The sequence below is a fragment of the Miniopterus schreibersii genome (genome assembly GCF_964146895.1).
Source record: "Miniopterus schreibersii genome assembly, chromosome: 15".
Taxonomy (NCBI): domain Eukaryota; kingdom Metazoa; phylum Chordata; class Mammalia; order Chiroptera; family Miniopteridae; genus Miniopterus; species Miniopterus schreibersii.
This window is the reverse complement of record NC_138115.1, coordinates 39,906,918-39,926,072: the sequence shown is the minus strand read 5'-3', so window position 1 is coordinate 39,926,072 and position 19,155 is coordinate 39,906,918. Positions and strand designations below refer to the sequence as shown.

Here is a 19,155-nt window from a genome sequence, read left to right as displayed (position 1 = left end):
TCTCACTTTAAATCAACAGTTGGAAATGATTAAGCTTAGTGAGGAAGGCATGTTGAAATTCGAGATGTGCCAAAAGCTAGGCCCCGTGCCAAACAATTAGCCAAGTTGTGAAAGCAAAGAGAAGTGTGACTCCAGTGACCATACCAATGACGAGAAAGTGAACCACCTTATTGCTGATACGGAGAAAGTTTCAGTGGTCCGGAGAGAAGATCAAACCAGCCACAACGTTCCTTCAAGACAAAGCTTAATCCAGAGCAAGGTTGTAACTCTCTCCAATTCTGTGAAGGCTGAGAGAGGACGCTGCAGAAGGAAAGTTTGAAGAGAGCAGAGGTTGGTTCATGAAGTTTAAGGAAAGTCATTTCAGTAACGTGAAAGTAAAAGAAGCAGCAGGTGCTGAGGTAGAAGCTGCAGCACCTTCTCCTGAAGGTCTAGCTGAGATAATGAATGAAGGTGGCGACACTAAACAACAGATTTTCAAGGCAGACAAAACAGCCTTATATTGGAAGAAGGTGCCATCTAGGACTTCCGTAGCTTGAGAGGAGAAATCAATGCCTGGTTCAGAGCTTCAAAGGACAGGCTGACTCTTGTCAGGGACTAATGCAGCAGGTGACTTTAAGTTGAGGCCAGTGGTCATTTACCATTTTGCAAATCCTAGGGCCCTTAAAAATTGTGCTAAATCTATTCTGCCTGTGCTCTATAAATGGAACAACAGAGCCTGGATGAAAGCACATCTGTTTACAACATATTTATTGAATATTTTAAGCCCACTATTTGGACCTACTACTCAGAAAAGAAAAAAACAAACAAAAAAAAAACTTTCAAAATATTGAAATAGCCCAAAATTCTAAAATATTACTAACCTTGTTTAAAAATATATAGTCTGACCTCTATGACCCAGCAATCCCACTCCCGTGTGTATAGGCCTGACAGAAATGCAATACAGGTGTTCACCAAAGAACATGTTCAAGAATATTTATACCAGCACTATCCATAATAACCCAGACTGGAAACAACCCAAATGTCTCCAGCAGTAATAGAATTCATTCTATTCACACAAAAAGAAATATATATAAAATTTCTTTCTGAGTGAATGAGTGAAAGATAGATGATAGATGATGATAGATGACAGACATGATAGACAGATGATGATAGATAGATGATAGATAGATAGATAGATAGATAGATAGATAGATAGATAGATAGATAGATAGATAGATAGATAGATTCACATAATGGAACATTACAAAGCAAGGAGAATGCACGCATGCCATTAGGCACCACAGTATGAGCAAACATCCCAAGCAAGGTGAACACACTGTAAGTATAAAATTCAAAAATCAGGAAAGCTAACTGGTGTTGAAAGAAGTCAAAATTGTGGTCTCCTTGTGGGAAGCAGCGGCCAGAAAAGGAGCTGGGGACTCCTGGGGTCCAAGCAATACCGGGTTTCTTAACACAAATGCTGGTTACAGGAGTGCGCTCGGTTGGGGGAAACGTATTGGGCTGTCCATTTAAGATGTGTGTGCTCTATGTATTGTACTTCAATTCCTACAAAAGGCTTGCTTAAAAAACATGGCCTTTAACGTGCAGATATCACTTTTTATAAGTTCTTTCGATGGATGCTATGAGCGCTCGTGGCTCACCCTTTTCTACGGCCAGACAGCTGCAAAGCTGAGGTCTACCTGAAGCGGAGATCTCAACCTGCCCCTTAAATGAACTCTCAAGGCCTTTCTCCCACCTCTCGCCTTATACCCTCTCCCCTGGAGCCCCTCTGAGTCACTTTTCTCAGCTGGACACTTTTCTCCGCTTAGTGTGGGGATCAAACAGTGGGTGTACAGCCTATCTCTGCACCTTGGTAGTGGCCTGACTTAAAGTAACTTACCTTTCTGTGCCTCGGTTTTCTCATCTGTAAAATGTGTTGATAAATGATAGTTGTTGTGAGGATTAAATGAAGTAAAACATGTAAAGCATGGAGAGTAGAGAGCTCTTTGGATGATAGGTGCTTGCATTAAGTCCGTGACACCTCCTAACTTATGGAAATTCAGATGCATTCTGGAATCAGTGGTGTCTTATCCTCGGGTGGCAGTTGTGGCATAGCTGTCACCGCTTGTGCTTATGGCTTTTATTTTCTTTATGTGTGAATGAGTGAAATATGAAACTAATTTGTCTAAATAAGCAGTTCTTTCAATAAGCCCAAAATAAAATGGCAACTCTTTCCGCCCCTCTTAGTGGACATGTGAAAGGATGACTTCTTTGATTTGGTGAAATGTCCTTATAAAATATCTCGTGAACTTGCTGTTAGCTTTCCAGCCATATTCTATTTTAAAATATTCCCATGCATTATTTGATTTTTAAATTATGTTTTAAACTCGGTCATTTTAAACTAGGTGTTTTCCAGTGATCTTTAAAGCTTCCCTAGGAGTTGGGTAATTGAAAGACTTCCCAGGGATGCATTGCAGTGACCAGATGCTCAGCTATCGCCTGCTTCCTTCTGCCCACAAAATGCCCTTTCTCCCTCTCCACCGCCAGTCCCAGAGCTCCAGCAAACACAGGACCTGGGCAAAGGGTGTTCCTCCAGGTCTCCTGCCTCCTACCTCACCATTCCCACCCCAGCTCAAATGTCAGTTCTTCAGAAAGATCTCCATCCAACCCCCAAACCCAAAAGCCCACTGGTTCTCCAACTTTGCTACCTATTGGAATTATCTAGGACTCTTTAAGTAATTACTGATGCCTGGGTCTCGTTCTCAGAAATTCTGCTTCAGTTGTTCCAGGGTGCTACTTGGGCATGGGCATTTTTAAGAATCCCCCAGGAGACTCTAACCATTGCCATCACCCTGTTGGACGATATTCTCATTTTCTTAACTGATGACTTAAATTGTCTGTCTCTTCCACTAGCTCACGAAGACGTGGAGTTTTAACCCTGTCAACATCGTGGGTCCTGTACCCGGGCACCCGCACCCCGTTAAGAGCTGAGCCTCATAGCGCAGCCTCTAAAGGGAAGAGCAGGCGGCTTGGGCTCCTTCAAGAATCGCCCTTGGGCCTGAAGGGGGTTCAGGAAGTGTTTCAGGTCCGGTCACTCCTCGGCCTTTCGCAACTCGCGACTTCAGGCGCTGGCCGCCCAGGCTCGCCCCCGCCCCCAGCCTCGAAGCCTAGAGGGATGCTAATGGCGCTGGCGGTCCCCTCGGGGTCCTGCGCTTTGATCGGCGAGTGGCCCGTCTAGCAGATCGCTCCTCCGCCCACGAGCCCCAGGAGCACGGCGCAGGCTCTCAGAGCCTGTTTACCTGCTTCTGGGGTCCCCGAGGACAATCAAGGAGGGGATCTCGGAGAAAGGAAAACTCCCACAGGGAGGCCCGGGAGGGGTTCGGCGCGGGCAGCGAGGGGGCGCTGCGCCTTCCGCGGCTCCAGGCCCTTCTCCCGCCGCGCGCTTCCGGGGGCGCGGAACAGCTGGCCCGCGGGCCACAGGGGCCGCCGCGCGGCTGCGAGGGAAGCCCCCGGAGCGCCAGTTTAATCTGCTTAAGCTTTTCCCTCCCATTCCCCCCCCCCCCCGGATGTGCTGACCCAGCAAAAACTCCGCTGTTTCCAGGAACTGACCAAGATGTAAGGCAAGTGAAAAAAGCAGGGTGTTGAACCGTGCGAATAACCGCGTGCAAGGGGTGCAGGGCCCAAAAGGACGCACTCGGGAGGCACTTGCTGGTGCAAACACGTAATATAAGCCCCGGAAATTCTCACGAGAAATTAATCGTGGTTGCTATCGGGCGGAGGCGCGAGACGTTGCAACCTGGTGGCTTTTAGAGTTTTCAAAGCCTATGCAAGTATGTTTTTAAGTACATACGATTTTGTATCATATTTTATATCTTGTGGTGTTACGTACAATATATTCTTCTACTGGGAAAGATACATTTATTGTATATTATTACATACGGCAGTATACGATATATTGTATAACACACATGTATCTCTGGCTGGTGGAGTTAAAGTATAAATGAGCCTCTACCATCGAGACTGACCTAAAGTACAGAGAGAAAGACTCACGGGGTGAAAAGAAAAAGAGGTCGGACCGGAGGAAATATGTGGGGACCCCCCCCCACTACCACCACCATGTCTTTCAGCTGAAGGCAACAGGGCGGTTGTGGGGAACGGGACGGGGGAGACGGGCGCTGGGCGAGTGGATGCAGCCCCGAGAGCACTTGGAGCCCTAATCCAGCGGCGGGCGGCGCCGGGAACCCCGGCTCGGGCGCGCACGCCTTGCCCCCCCCCCCCCCCCCCGGGTACTGGCACTTTCTTGCTCAGGCCTCCCACCAGGGTGTGGGTGGGATGACCGTGTGCGACGCTGAGGACGGTCTCCGCGCCCACGGAGACCCACGGAGACCCACAGACTCCCTAGAGGAGGACTTGGCTTCTCGGTTGGCGAGTGCGCGGTCCCGGGGATGCGGCCGCAGAGGCCCGGAGCGCAGAGGCGGGACAGATCCTGGGCACACACTCGCGTCCCCGCCCATCCCCAATTCAAAGGCTTCCCGCGCCTGACAGCGAGGTGAAAGGAGCCCCCAAGGTGCCCAAAACCCGGCCCTGGAGCGCGTGGACGGTCCAGGAAGACGAGAAGAGAAAAGGAAACTCCGTGGGCAGCGGGTGGAGAGCCGGCTGTTGCTTCGCCGGGGCTCCCTCTGCCCAGCGCCCCTTGATAAAAGCTCAGGCCCGGACACCCCAGTTTTCTATTAAAGGTTTTGAAGTTCCAGGGTGAAGTCGCCGCCTCCCCAGCGTCAGAGTCCGGCCAGACATGCTATGTTCAAGTTGTATGCCCTCGGGCAAGTTTACCTCTCCCAGTCTTGGTTTTCTAATCTGTAAAATGGGAATGATAAAAAAAAAAAAGTACCTACCTCTGTTGAGGTGGTAACGAGGGTTTAAATGAGATAGTGTGTGCCTAGCGCGCGGCCCAGCTCTAGCTTGCAGAGAGAGGTCTCCCCCCCCCCCCCGTTATGGTTATCCCAAGCAAGAATGACCACCTCGAACCCAGGCCTGAGACTCAGAGGTCCGGCATCCTCCTTAGAGACTCACTGTAAAGTTACAGCGGCTGCCCCTTGGCGCCCAGCACCGTCCACTCGCTTCCTCCGAAGCCATACGGGGCCTCCATCCCGACGCCTACCTGGGAGCCTCCGCTCCAAGAAAACCGCACACTGCGCCCCATTCGCACGTACTTAACCCTTCCACCCAGAGCCCCGAAGATCAGGTCGCCCGCACGCAGATTCCCGGGCCACCATGTTCAGCCCGTGCCCTTGGGCAAGGGCCTTCTCTTCGCTCTAGTCTTCTGTGAAATGGGATGGTAACATTTTAGGGTGCTGGTTGGACAGGGTCGTGCAGGTTAAGCAGAGAGCCTGGCCTATAGCCAGCTGCTGCTGCTTTTATTATTTCCCTCCTTTGGCTGTGGGCTCCAGGATCAACTCTTAGTTTTGACAGAACAGCCCCAAGTGGATGGAGAAACGACCCCAGCTGCTCTTTGCTCCCCGTAGAGACTCCTTTCCTGTGCGCCCCTCGGAACCTGTGGGAGGAGGGGGTTCTTCCCGGCCCCTGCGGAAGGTCCAGCAGCCCAGGGAGACCAGGGCTCGCGGGCCTCCCCCGGGCTTCCCCGAACCCCAGCCCCCCACGGCCGATCTCGCTCTGCTCTCGCCCTGGCAGCTTTCAGAAGCCGCCACCGAGGGTCCAGAGGGCGTCTTTTTGGGGAACTCTCGGGTCAGGGTGCCTTTTCCCGGGGCGAGAGCCCTGCGGGGAGGCTTCGGACTGCTCACTTAACTCTGTCAACGCCCAGCGTTAACCTAGTAGGGTGAGAGCAAAACCTGAGCTAAAATACCCTATTTTCAGCCTTTTGACTAGTCACCCGCCGGAAAGGGAAAATCCCGGCGGGGGGCGGGAGGCAGGGCGGGGAGGCCTGGGAAAAACAGAATGCTAATTGCAGCCTGGAGGGGGCGGAAGGCGCTCGGGGTTGGGGCACCCGGCCTCCTCCCTTTGAAATGCACCTACCTTCCCAGCGGCGCTCGAGGGGAGGGCACAGGATTTCCTTCCCTTCTGGAGAGGTAGAAAGGAGCTGATGGGACCCTTAGGGTGTCCGCTCAGGTTCCACCTGACTCACTCCATCCAGCTTCCTACCTCTGGTTCCTGTTGCCTTCGACCTGCCTGCTTCTGGGCCCCCCACATCAGACTGGACATGTCTGGATTCCCCACTTAGTCCCAGCATCTAGCAAGAAGGGCAAGAAAGCGAGCTCTGTGCAAGTGATGGGAGTAACAGGAAAGGCTTCGGAGCTTCCTCTGTGCCCCGCGCTGTCCAGTTGTTTGGTGTTCTGGATGCCATCATGACACTGGGCACTGGGGACAGAGAAGTTGAAGATCTGACGGAAGCTAGTAAAACAGAGCCACAAATGTCGTACAATCCTGCATACAGCGTTCTGCTTTTCTCTTAGGGGTCTCAAAGGGGAATTTAAGGAATGAGACCTCTTTGGTCTCTGTCATGTGGACCTTCCTTCCCTCTCATTGACGCCCGTCTTTGGTTATCTTAGGGGCATCATTCTTTCTGCTGAGTAACTCCTCAACCCAAACGTGCCCTTTCATTTCTCACGTAGGGCCCGGATCAGAGATTCTAGCTCCCCATCACATTGACGCCTTGGTCCACAGGGCTGGATTCTGCCCACCAGTCGTGTAGATGCTGCACCCGTATCCGAAGGGTGCCTTCTGTTGAAACGTTACTGTCCAAAGGCTCTGCCAACTCTGAGTGGCATACAAGCGATACATGTGCAGGATATTTCTCCTTGGTTACATGGTGGTCACTGCCATTAACAGCCGCACTGCAATTCTAGCACTAACTTTTCTGTTTTCCCCTGGAAAGATGTCAACACTGACAGTGCACAAGGGAAGTCATGCCATAACGTAAGGCCTTTGGGCTAGGAGAGGTCTAAAAACGATTTTTAAGATCTTAAAAAGTTCTAAAAACAATGAAAATGCCCGTTCCGTTGATTTATGAAGATCTGTTTTTCTTTTTTCTTCTAGAAAACAAAAGCATTTTCACTTCAGTCTTCATGTTTATAAAGCCCGAGACCTGACACTGTCCTTGGGCTATTTTAGCTGTTCTAGTTTACAAATTTATTAACCCCTTTCTCTCCATGGAGAGATGAGCACCTAAGTGGCAGGCCTTTCAAGGTGCAGGGTGAGCAAGACAGGTGGAGCCCCGTATAACTCTTTCCTATTTTAATGCAGCAACCATTAGCCAAACATTCCCAAAACTTACTTTTGCGACTAATTCACTTTGTTTACTTTGCTTCATGTGGCTTTTCTTGTTATTTATGTGAATCTATGTACTTCCATTAATATGATGGTGATGATAAAACAGCAGTTAAGTCCAGGAATTCATTTGCAGTTTAAAAACTATTTTCATGAAAAATTCTTGATTCAGTGTTAAGAAAAGATCATTTCTTTTTTTGTAAAAAGCCAACTTTTGGTGGGTTTATTATCTTTCATTCCAGGGTTCCCCCACCTCCTCATATATTAACAGTGAACAATTATTGCATTCAACAATCTAAACATATGAATAGATGGCTAAGATAATAATTTAAATTGCTCATTTCTGTTTGAAAAAAAAAAAATACAGCGGGTTTAATATAACCCCTTGCCTCACTTGTTTGTGGACCTGGTGATTTCTTTTTAAAGCAAGCGATCGCTCTATTTTAGTGTCACAGTGAGATATAAATGCATATAAAAGCGAAACTGTGTTGGTGGATGTATCTTGCTGTTGTCAGCAGAATCAACATTACTTGTCCTTGCCAAAAAAATGTTTTATCTTACAGGACATTTCCTTTCATTTTCAAGAAAGAAAAAAGTGAAACTTGAACCACCTTAGGGTGATGAAGGCTCCCTCCCCCTTCAGAAAGCACAGTGGAGGTGGCAGATCTGGCCATCAGAGAACAATGGGGCCAAAGAGTGAACCCGAGATGGTGAAATAAAATGTAACGTCAACAAAGAAAAGGCCATAGATAAATAGTAAAAGGACCAACTCGCCACAAAAAACCCATTGACGTTTTCCCAGAGTCCAGGCGAAGCGCTGGTGACCGGTTCATGTTGGAATGTTTTCCTAGGGTTAAAAGGAGAACCGGCAGCAAGTCTGCTCAGAATTTACAAAGTGTTTGAATAACACGGACAGTGTTTGGATAACACATTTTTAGTGGGGGTGAAAATAATAGAATTTATTGGGACATTTATATAGGCCCCCTTGGTTGTGTGGGGTGGGGGGGGTGGGGGAGGTAAACTGTGTATCATTGCACTCATCTGTAACTCACCACCGTAATTTATCCATACGTGTGTGTATGTATTTGATGTGTCACAGTCCTGTAACAGCCAAACGCTTCTCAGTTTTGCTTTTAAAAGATGAACACCCTCATTCATGGTGGTTACCTTTGGGGGGGGGTAGTTCACCTGGCCAGGTTGGCAGTCACTTTGTGTTATCAGGGTGAGAGAGTGGCGTGAAGTTGGTATTATTGCTTGAAACAACACAGCAGAGATCCTTAATGGGCTCACCCACAGGCTTGGCCTTGGCTTCATTGTAGCCATCAAAGGGTCCTGCCTGCTCTGTCTCAGGCTGAAAGGTGCAACATTTAAGTTAATCCAGCCTGCGTTTGGGTCTGGGGTTCCAAGGGGTCTCCACGTTTCCTCCCCAATGTTGATGTTTTTGTTCGATGTATTCCAATACACTGTCAGTTGAGCCACATAAAACCAGGCACCTTTCAATAAATGTCTCATTTGGGTTTCATGAAGCTTGGGGTGTAATTGAAATCAAACAGCAAACAGGCTGGAAGGCTCTGCTATTCGCCCACCCAGTCTGAGGAGGGTGCTGCCTGACATGCTTCCTGAAGCACTGCCTTTAGATTTGTTTTCTGTTCCTCTTCTGGAAAAGAGCCTTGGATTTTTTTATTTTTTCTATTTTAAGTGCGGCTGGGACACGTGAAAATAATGTTCATGTCTCTTTCCTTGGTTATAAGTAAAATTGAGCCAGCAAAAGGAGAGCCCATTCCAAGTAGGAAATCACAGATTTGCTCCTCTGTAACTCTCTGGGCACTGAAAGACTAGTCTATTCCATGTGTGATAATAAACGTGTCGTTAGTTAATACCAAAGAACCATCAAGTAAGATTTCTTTATGCAGTCAGAAAAAAAAATCATCCTTTACTGAAACAGTCCTTTTCATTATGTTTTTTTTAAAAAAGTATTTCTAATATCTATTTATAAAATGTGATCTAAATTATGTCTACATTTTTCATGTTCCAAAAAATCCTGAGTCCCAGGACAGTTTTGTGGAGCCTGAATTTTTATTCTTTCTTTGTTTCTCCGCCTGTAAAATGGGTTAAAGTTTGGGTGAAATAATGGTTATAATGGGCAGGGGAGGAGAGGTAAGCTGCAGTTTCTTGCCCCAGGAATCAGCACTCCTCCTGATCACACATACCGAGTACGCATATATTTAACAATTAGGTAGCACTCAGAACGGACCCGCGAGCTTTCGAGCGCTCGCCCTGGGGCTGGAATAAAATCAGCGCTTTCTGATGTGGCGCGGGGGACAGCTGGCCCGCGTTATTTGCGCCAGAGTGGGTCGGAACGATGCCTGTTGCCTGCGATGGCACTTTGCCACGCGCAGCGCTTCCCTGGCCGCCTCGAAAGTAATTTGAAGAAAGACCGAGGCCCGTTTTCTCGCTGCGACCAAGCGCAAAACTGCCATCTACCCTCGGCCACGCTATCTCCAAAAAATGGAGATTGGATCTCACCCCTACTTTTTCAGCAAGCATCCGGAAGCGCAAAGGGAAGGTGGGAGACCCAGCGAGCGGTTACCAGGGTCCCCTGGCCGCCGGCTACGTCGCCGCGCCACCCAGCCGCGCGGCCCCTTCCTTTCCATGCCCTCGCATCCCCCTCGTGGAATCTCCACTTTGAAAAGCATGAAATCTACAGAAAGCACCAAGGACTTGCAAAGTTCAATTCTCCAAGCTTTCCCTCGGTCAAAATGTAACAAAAGCCGGGGAAGTGGGAGCGGACGGTGGGTGATCGGAGCAGAGAGCCAAGTCACGCTCGCGAGGAAACGCAGGGAGCGCAGGGCTGGGCGCGCTCGGCGCCAGCTTTCCAGGGATCTGCTCCCGGGGATGCTCGGCCCAGGAACCACGAGGCCCTTGCCCCGACCCACACGTTTAACTGTCTCCCTCCCCCTGGCTGACCCTGAAAGCCTTCGAGCGCTCTCGGTTTTCATCACCGCGAAAAACTGGTAAAAACCCAGCAACGTCCGAGTGGCCTCCAGGCCAACGGCCTCGCTCTCTAACCCAGACGTGCCCATGGAGGCGCTGCTGTGGTTTGAACCTGGGGGGCAGCTTCGAGCCGTTCAGCGCGGCGTGAGACCGCTCAGCAAATCCCGTGGCCGCCTCATCTGTTGTGGGCGAAGAGTTTCCCGTGTGATCGTGTTCGGTTGGGTGGCCAGTCCCGACATCTCAGCCGGAAAATGCGCTCCCGGAGCGATTACAAGCAGCGTCTGTAATAGCTTGTTAACGGCGAATATTCAGGCTTCTCCTTATCAGCAAGGAAACGTGCCCCATCCCCCGAAACAACAAAACACTACGACGGCGCGACTCTTGACTGCGGAAGCGCAGGGGAGGAACAGACCGCTGGGGCAGGGGGCGTCATTCGATAGCGAACTATTTCCCTAATTATTCCACCTTCTGCGTTGCGCCGCGGAGGAGAGGCGCGCGGAACCTCACCCGCGAGGCTGCCGGGGAACCTTTGTCTCGCGGTGTCGGGCCCAGCTGAAGATGGGGCGGGGGGACGACCCGGGATTCAGGGACACTGAGCGGTTTGGACTTTAAATTGCGGGGAGGACGTGACTGCCTCCTGGAAGCAGGGTTTGGGCGCGGGCACGAGGGTGTGGCCGGTGTCCCGCCCCACCCGGGCTTCTGGTTCATAAGCTGAGCGCTTCTGTCCTCACGGGTGGCAGCGTGCACCCGCGGTTCCAGAACCCCAAAAGCCCAGCGCGAGGTTCCTCCCAGAAGTCCTTCCCGCTGAGTGAAAGGACAGGCCCAAAGAGAAGCGGCTCTTGTGGGTTGAAGGCCGGGGAGTCTTCCCCCATCGCGAGGAGCGTGTGCCTGAAGTTACAGCCCCTGGCGAGGAAAGAGAGCCCGCCTGGGCCTCTGTCCAGCTCGCCCGGATCCCCACCCTCTGGCACCCGGGCCTCCCCGCGGGCCAACCAGCAGAGCCTTCCTCCCTCCCGGCCTCTAAAACCTGCTCCCGCCCGCGCACTTTTCTCTCCGGGCACTGAGATGGCGTCTGTGCCAAGAATGGACCCCGCTTCGGAGACCCTAAGCCTTGCTCCCCTAAACTCCAGCGAAATACAGACACCAGAAATGATTCTCACAGCAGGACGGAGTCTCGGTGGGGGGAAAAAAATCAGACTGAAGGAAAAGAAAGTCGCAGTGGACTTGATCCAATTAGTATATGCCTAATTGAATTAGTGTCACCTCCATCAGCCAATAGGAGGGTCCCGGGGCTGTGGGGCTGCGACACCCCTCCCTAGCAGCATGTATATAAAGCGGCCAATGACAGCCCGCAAGTTTCCAAGTGGTCAACTTGACCCACAGCCCGGCAGCCGAGAGGGGCAGAAGGGCTGGCGCCGGCGGGTGTATGGGAGCGGAGATCCGAGTCCTCCGCTTCCTGGGCGTGAGCGGGGGCGGGGAGTGGGGTCCAGAGAGGCTAGAAGGACGGCTAAGAAAACCAGAGCGCTCCTCGACCACTTCCACCTCCTGCCTTTCAAACCCAGTGCGCTTTCCTTACGGAAAGGACGCTGGGCGCGGCACGAGCGCGGGTGTGCCTTCGCTGCCCGCGCGTCGGCAGGTGGGTCGCCCTGGCGCCGGAGGAAGGGGAAGTTACCTTCCCCACGGAAGAGGGCGCTGGCTCCCCCATCCTGCCTTTATAACAAGGCCGCGGGAGGAGAGGAAGCACTGCCGTCTGCGCTCGGTAAAGCATGCAGTTAGGGGAGCAGCTTTTGGTGAGCTCAGTGAACCTGCCCGGCACGCACTTCTACCCGCTGGAGAGCGCGCGAGGCGGCGGTGGCGGGACCGCCGGCCACCTCCCCGGCACGACACCCTCGCCTCAGAGGCTGGACTTAGACAAAGCGCCCAAGAAGTTCTCGGGCAGCCTCTCGTGCGAGGCAGGGAGCGGGGAACCCGCCGCCGCCAGCGCGGGGGCCCCCGCGGTCATGCTCAGTGACGCCGACGCCGGGGACGCCTTTGCCAGCACCGCGGCAGTGGCCAAGCCAGGGCCCCCGGACGGCCGCAAGGGCTCCCCCTGCGGGGAAGAGGAGCTCCCCTCAGCCGCCACTGCCGCTGCTGCGGCCGCGGCCGCCGCCACCGCGCGCTACTCCATGGACAGCCTGAGCTCGGAGCGCTACTACCTCCAGTCCCCCGGGCCCCAGGGCTCCGAGCTGGCGGCGCCCTGCTCGCTCTTTCCGTACCAGGCGGCAGCCGGGGCGCCCCACGGACCTGTGTACCCGGCTCCCAACGGGGCGCGCTACCCCTATGGCTCCATGCTGCCCTCCGGCGGCTTCCCCGCGACCGTGTGCCCGCCCGGGAGGGCGCAGTTCGGCCCGGGAGCCGGCGCGGGCGGCGGCGCGGGCGCGAGCGGCGGCGGGGGCGGCGGCCCGGGAGCCTATCAGTACAGTCAGGGGGCTCCGCTCTACGGGCCGTACCCCGGGGCAGCCGCCGCGGGCTCCTGCGGAGGGTGGGGCAGCTTGGAGGTTTCTGGTTCCAGCTTACGCGCTCACGTCTACCTGTGCAACCGGCCTTTGTGGCTCAAATTCCACCGCCACCAAACCGAGATGATCATTACGAAGCAGGGCAGGTGAGCACACGGCGGAGGGGAGCTGGGGCGCGGGGCGGACGGTGAAAGCGCGGCCCCGGGGGAGGCCGGGGTGCCCGGCGCGCGGAGAGCGCTTTCCGTGCGCGCTCAGCGCCGCGCCGCCTCTCCAGGCGGTGTCCCTCCGCTGCGCGCTCGGGCGATTCGTGGCGGGCGTAACGCCAGGGCCGCTCGCTCCGCCCGTCTCCCTTACCTGCGCTGACCAGGCGGCGGGGTGGGAGCGGAGGCCGGTCCCCGGAGCTGGGCGGCCGGACCCGCCCGCTCGGCGGTGCCCGCTCCTCGCTAGACCCCGAGGAGCGGCGGAGCGGGGGGCGGGGGGCGCGCGGGTTGGCCCCCGGAGCGCAGCGGATGGGCTCCAGCAGTTGTCGGCGCCAGGGTCTCCGTGGGGCGCCTCCGGAGGCTGGGCGTGAGGATGCGAGCCCCGGCCTCGAGGCCCGGTCGGGTGGCTGGTGAGGCAGGTCCTGGGCAGACCCGGCTGGGGCTCGGCGGCCACAAAGTTCCGACGCACATCCAGTCGCTCTCAGTGGCTACTTGTGCGCCAAGTGAGGGGCGCAGGGACAGGGGCTCTCCAAGGGGACTTTCAGCCTTACCCAGAGATCTGAAAGTAAAAAAACAACAACTTCATGTTGTTCTCTGATACATACTAAAATTCACGACTTTTCACATCGTGGAAGAAAAATGCACGAGCGTGTTAAAAAGTCGAAAACGTGAGCGGGGAGAGGGCGCAGAAGCACGTGACTTTGGGAAGTACTGACCGTGGGGCAAACTAATTTTGGAGGAGGGATGTTCAGAGAGCTGCCCACGCAGAAACACGGCCGGAGTTCTGTGGGCTCCGTGGGCGCTGAGCGCGGTGCCCGACCCTGCCCCGCGGCCCGGCCGAGCGGGCCTGCGCCGCGGCGGTTACACCGCTTCTCCCCGCTCTGTTCCCCGAACAGGCGCATGTTTCCCTTCCTGAGCTTCAACATAAACGGACTCAACCCTGCCGCCCACTACAACGTGTTCGTCGAGGTGGTGCTGGCCGACCCCAACCACTGGCGCTTCCAGGGGGGCAAGTGGGTGACCTGCGGCAAGGCCGACAACAACATGCAGGGTGAGGGGCGCGCGGGTGCCCCCAGCACGCGCTCACACGCATCTCCCCCGCCCGGAGCCCAGAGGTGTTAGCACCGGCTTCTTTGTCTCGTTTGACTAAGACAGAGAATTGCTAAGTCAGGTCTCTTGCTGACCGGTGCACAGAGCTCCAACCGTGACGACCCTGCTGCAGCCCCCCGATGCCCACGTTTGAGAAGAGAATTGCCATCAGCTCTCCGGGGTGGCAAGGGTGGCTGGGGCTCCTGGCATCCTAATTTCCACTTGAGAAAGCCCTCCCCAGGGCTGAACTCAGCCCATAAAGATGCAGCCATTTCCATCAGATGTTGCCCTTACGGCTTTATTTGAACCAAGGAGGCGTCTCCTGTGGGCCCCCTTTTTGTATCCTGAGGCACTGTCAAGATGAGCACTTGGTCCAAGGGAGGTCCCGGGAAGCGCAGGGCCCGAGGGGCGAGGAGCCCGCCGGCCTCCGCGGCCTGAAGCAGCTCCGCTGGGGGATCGGCCCGAGGCCTGCTCCTACACCTTGCCCATAGCCGGTCAGACCTCCCTCCCGCCGCCCTCGTTTGTGAACAGCCCTGAACGCTTAGGTTCTGTGTTTGTTTCATTTTCTCTTAGGCAACAAAATGTACGTCCACCCAGAGTCTCCCAATACTGGTTCCCACTGGATGAGACAGGAGATTTCCTTTGGGAAACTAAAACTCACCAATAACAAAGGTGCCAATAACAACAACACTCAGGTAGAGTGACCGAGGAGGGGGGTGTCCTTGGCTATCCATCTCTCTTGTAACAAGTTCCCATACCCTTCACTGTATTTTTTTTTGCCGTGTTCCCTGTTTACTCTCCTATTTCTAAGCTTTTTTTTTTTTCCTTTCGACCTTTCTCATTTTCACTTTCTTACTGGAGTTCAGTAACAGGGAGTTGACTATTAGGAAGAGAAATACGGAAATCTTTGGGGGACTTAGGAAACCAAGAGGAAAGAGTGTTTCTTAATACAGCTATGTTTTAAGTTTCAACAAGGGCAATGATGAGATCTTAACCACGGCAATAGACAAAAGGTCGCTGCTGGTGGGGAGCAAGCAGGAGCCCCATTCCAAAACACGGGGTTTGGCCCTAGCTGGTTTCCTCCGTGGTTAGGGGTCCCAGGTTTGATTCCGCCCAAGGGCACGCACCTCAGTTGCAGGCTCCATTCTCCCCGCCCAAGGTGTGTGAGGGAGGCAACCAGTCGCTGTACCATTGACGTTTCTCTCTCCCTTCCACTCTCTCTGAAAAGCAATGGAAAAGATATATCCTCATGTGAGGATTAAAAAAAAACAACCCAACAAAAAACAAACAAACACGTGGTTTGTTAAAATCTACTTTTGTTGAGTCTTTAAGAGACTTTTTCGATTTGGCTGCTCTGTTCCTGTCCCATTTCCAGATGATAGTCCTCCAGTCGTTACACAAGTACCAACCCCGACTGCACATTGTTGAAGTCACGGAGGATGGCGTGGAGGACTTGAATGAGCCCTCGAAGACGCAGACCTTTACCTTCTCAGAAACGCAGTTCATTGCCGTGACTGCCTACCAAAACACCGACGTGAGTGTCCCACCCGTCCCGAGACCCTCGGCAGCTGGGCCCGGCCTGCTAAAGCACTCAACTACTATTTTTCTCCCCTGTCTAGATAACTCAATTAAAGATTGACCATAACCCCTTTGCAAAAGGCTTCAGGGACAACTATGATTCGTAAGTGCTGCTTTTCCTACTTGCATGTCGTCTTTGGACAGGACATTCACCATCGGACACTCCTGAGAACCTAGTCTAGGAGGAGCTTTCATGTTTGAGCTTTTTACCTGCTTTCATTTTTACTTTTTTTTTTTTTTTTTTGCCTTGACTAATCTTGCTTCGTAATTTTCACGGAAGGGTTTTGTTAATTTCTAAAGAAATGTTAAGGGCTTTAAAATGAGCTTTTTTTTTTTTAACATTTGAGTGGAGACTTGAAATTTTCATAATCTTCATTTACATACCTTTCCATCTGATCCAACTTTTTTATCCCCTCAGGAGCAAGTATTATTACTCCGCCCACCCCCCTCTTTTTTTTTCTTTTACATAAGAAAAACCCGAAACTAAGAGGATGTCATTTTCACATCAAATGCAAGGCTCTGCAAATGCATTTTAAATTTGGCATTCCTCCCGTCACACTGACAAGGAGAGTTTATCTGAGCTCCTCAAGTCCTAGGATTTGCAAAGGTGGATTTCCTATAGTTTAAATACTTAATGCCCGGGAGGGAACTCTTTCCTACCTGGTGGGTAAAGGGGCCAGGGCATCTCCTACCTCTGTCCCTCCACGGCAACACACCAGTGCTTTTTTCATTTCTGGGAATTTGGTTTGTTTGGGGACAACACTGGGGTGTTTGGGGTTTTTTTAAGTGTTTCTCTTTATATTGTAGCATGTACACCGCTTCCGAAAATGACAGGTTAACTCCATCTCCCACGGATTCTCCTAGATCCCATCAGATTGTCCCTGGAGGTCGGTACGGCGTTCAGTCCTTCTTCCCGGAGCCCTTTGTCAACACTTTACCTCAAGCCCGATATTATAATGGCGAGAGAACCGTGCCACAAACCAACGGCCTCCTTTCACCCCAACAGAACGAAGATCTGTCCAACCCTCCCCAGCGGTGGCTTGTCACGCCTGTGCAGCAACCTGGGACCAACAAACTAGACATCGGTTCCTATGAGTCTGAGTACACTTCCAGCACCTTGCTCCCGTATGGTATTAAGTCCTTGCCCCTCCAGACATCCCATGCCCTGGGGTATTACCCTGACCCAGCCTTCCCTGCAATGGCAGGGTGGGGAGGTCGAGGTTCTTACCAGAGGAAGATGGCAGCGGGGCTCCCATGGACCTCCAGAACAAGCCCCCCTGCGTTCTCTGAAGATCAGCTCTCCAAGGAGAAAGTCAAAGAAGAAATTAGCTCTTCTTGGATAGAGACCCCCCCTTCCATCAAGTCTCTGGATTCCAACGACTCGGGCATATACACCAGCGCTTGTAAGCGAAGGCGGCTGTCTCCCAGCACCTCCAGCAATGAAAATTCTCCCTCCATCAAGTGCGAGGACATGAACGCTGAAGAGTACAGTAAAGACGCCTCGAAAGGCATGGGGGGGTATTACGCTTTTTACACAACTCCCTAAAGAGTTATTCTAACCTCCTCCAAAGGAGCTACCTTGTTGCAGATGAACCTGGTGGTGTGCGTGGTCGCTGTTGTTGTTCTTTGCCTAGGTTGCCAAAAAGATGTTTGCCTTCCACCTTGGTGCGTCCCATCCTGTGCAACTCTCTAAGAGAAGGTGCCAAAGCTTTTCGATTGCTGCAGGTGACTGAAACAAGCCTAGCATTGCATTGTCCCTTTCTAAAAAATAAAAAGATAAATAAAGTTAATGGAGGACTTGGAAGTGTTTTAAAATTTGAAGGTTATCCGAGGTCCTGGATTTATTTATTGGAAACACTAAACATCCAGAGAGTGGGGCTGTGAAGACGGAGTGCTGAGCGCTATCAGATGAGTGGAACGCGTGGGTCCTTATTTCTGTTTTTTAAATCTCTAAGCCTACAGAAGCCCAGAATCGGTAAGGTATTTTGCGTCTAGAAGAGAAGGGCTGGTCCTTAAGCTTCAATGGGGGGACTCTCTTTGCCGTTACCTTCTGCTAGGGACGAAAGATGTTAGGCCTGGGAGGCCAGACGGACTTTGGTGAAGTCTGACTTGGTTTCCCCTGACTTGGAGGCCTCCTCCCAGGCCTTCAGGACAGGCCGCGTCCGCCCTGGCTCAGGACTGCCTCCCTCGCTCGCCAGGCCTCTGCTGTGTGCCGGGGTGGCCCGTAGGACTCGGGGGAGGACAAGTGAGGGCGTCACCCCCCCCAAATAAAGCATAAAAGAAAGAAAAATTTAAAGTGTACAGATGTGTGTGCTTAGATACACTGTAGAACAACGTGGCATATATTGTACAAATAGTCTACATAGGTGTCTGAGGTGATGTAAAATTGGTGCTTCGGGCTTTGTAAGGAATTCTGCAGATCCCCTGAGGACAGCCGCAGGGGCCGGGGGTCGTGTCTCTGTCGTCCCAGCCGTGTCTGGGAATATTCTGTTCGCTTTCTAGATGGTTAAGAATGTGTCCGGCTACTCTGTACTCAACTTGAACCCTGTCGAAGGAAAACTATTTCATCGTCTCCCTGCGCCACCCCCGCCACCCCCACCTGGTAAATGTGAAGAAAGTCACACCTGACGCCACAGCTCCTATCGGCTTTTTAGAGACCTTGGATTTTTTATGTACAGTGTTAGTCATTTTTTTAATAAATGTGGTTCATCAAGGGAACAGGCATAGCTCTGTCTTCTGTACGACGGGTTTTACCCTAAAGATGTGACTTTGCCGCCTCCCCCGCCCGGGTCACCGGCTCCTCTCGCGGCCACGGAAGGTCCTGGAGCCTCAGTGGACACTAGTCAGGGGGCTGGGGGGGGCGCGTTTTATCTTTTTTTTTTTTTTTAATTCTCGAACTTGAATGGGGTTATTTCCTCACTGCACTGGGAAGTCTGGACAATGGGTATGGGGGGGGGGGTCGCCCAGATGCAAGGTTTGCCCGCAGCCGGCCAACGCAAACCCGGGAAACCTCGGCCCGTGAGCACCGAGCGCTCTGCGCCGTTTCCTCAGGCTCCCCTGGGGCCACCCGTCCCTGACCTGTGTGGGCTCCCCGGGAACCCCCGAGGCCCTCGCAGCGCCCACGAGTTCCGGGCACACGAGGAGCGGCGGGGAGCGGGGCGCCCTGGGCTCGGCTCCTGCGCCCACCTGCGGCCAAGGCGCGGCGCGGGCTGCGCTCCGCAGCCGGGGGCCGGGGCGCTGCGCCCGCCCCGAGCTCGCCGCGGACACTGGCTGCGCGGGGGCGCGACGCCTGCGCGAGGGTCCCCGCGCGCCTGCTGCGGCCATCGGCCGCCCCGGGGCCGTTTGCCCGGCTGGGGCGAGGCCACCCCTCCCCCGGCTGAGCCCCGGGCCCGCCGCAGAGTTAAGCCCAGGATGGGCGGAGGGCCCTTTGTCCCCGCCGCGAGACGTCCCGCCAGGCTTATCGGCGGCCGGCTGCGGGCCCAGCCTGCAAACCTCGCCCGCCCCCTCCGGGCCCTCCCGGGGCGAAGGTCTGGCCCGGAGGG

The 19,155-nt window shown here is 53.4% G+C and overlaps 1 protein-coding gene across 3 annotated transcripts; it reads left to right on the top strand.

The window, feature by feature from the left end:
- The first annotated feature begins 11,932 nt into the window (after window positions 1-11,932).
- EOMES (eomesodermin) lies at window positions 11,933-18,323 on the top strand. 3 transcript variants are annotated; one of them, XM_081159383.1, is made up of 6 exons: window positions 11,933-12,892; window positions 13,843-13,997; window positions 14,609-14,730; window positions 15,411-15,569; window positions 15,655-15,716; window positions 16,620-18,323. In XM_081159383.1, exons 1-6 carry the CDS (start codon window positions 12,018-12,020, stop codon window positions 16,690-16,692), a joined length of 1,446 nt encoding a protein of 481 aa, XP_081015509.1. In that variant the 5' UTR covers window positions 11,933-12,017; the 3' UTR covers window positions 16,693-18,323. The 3 variants fall into 3 exon arrangements, with proteins under 3 accessions (XP_081015509.1, XP_081015508.1, XP_081015507.1); XM_081159382.1 differs by having other exon boundaries at window positions 16,478-18,323; XM_081159381.1 differs by having other exon boundaries at window positions 16,421-18,323.
- The last annotated feature ends 832 nt before the right edge of the window (window positions 18,324-19,155 follow it).

Excerpts from the sequence above, each read along its gene's own strand:
- EOMES (XM_081159381.1), top strand. The coding sequence starts at position 12,018 with ATGCAGTTAGGGGAGCAGCTTTTGGTGAGCTCAGTGAACCTGCCCGGC. Across the intron at positions 14,731-15,410 it reads CCAATAACAACAACACTCAG|ATGATAGTCCTCCAGTCGTT; the intron begins GTAGAGTGACCG and ends TCCCATTTCCAG. Across the intron at positions 15,717-16,420 it reads TTCAGGGACAACTATGATTC|CATGTACACCGCTTCCGAAA; the intron begins GTAAGTGCTGCT and ends TTTATATTGTAG.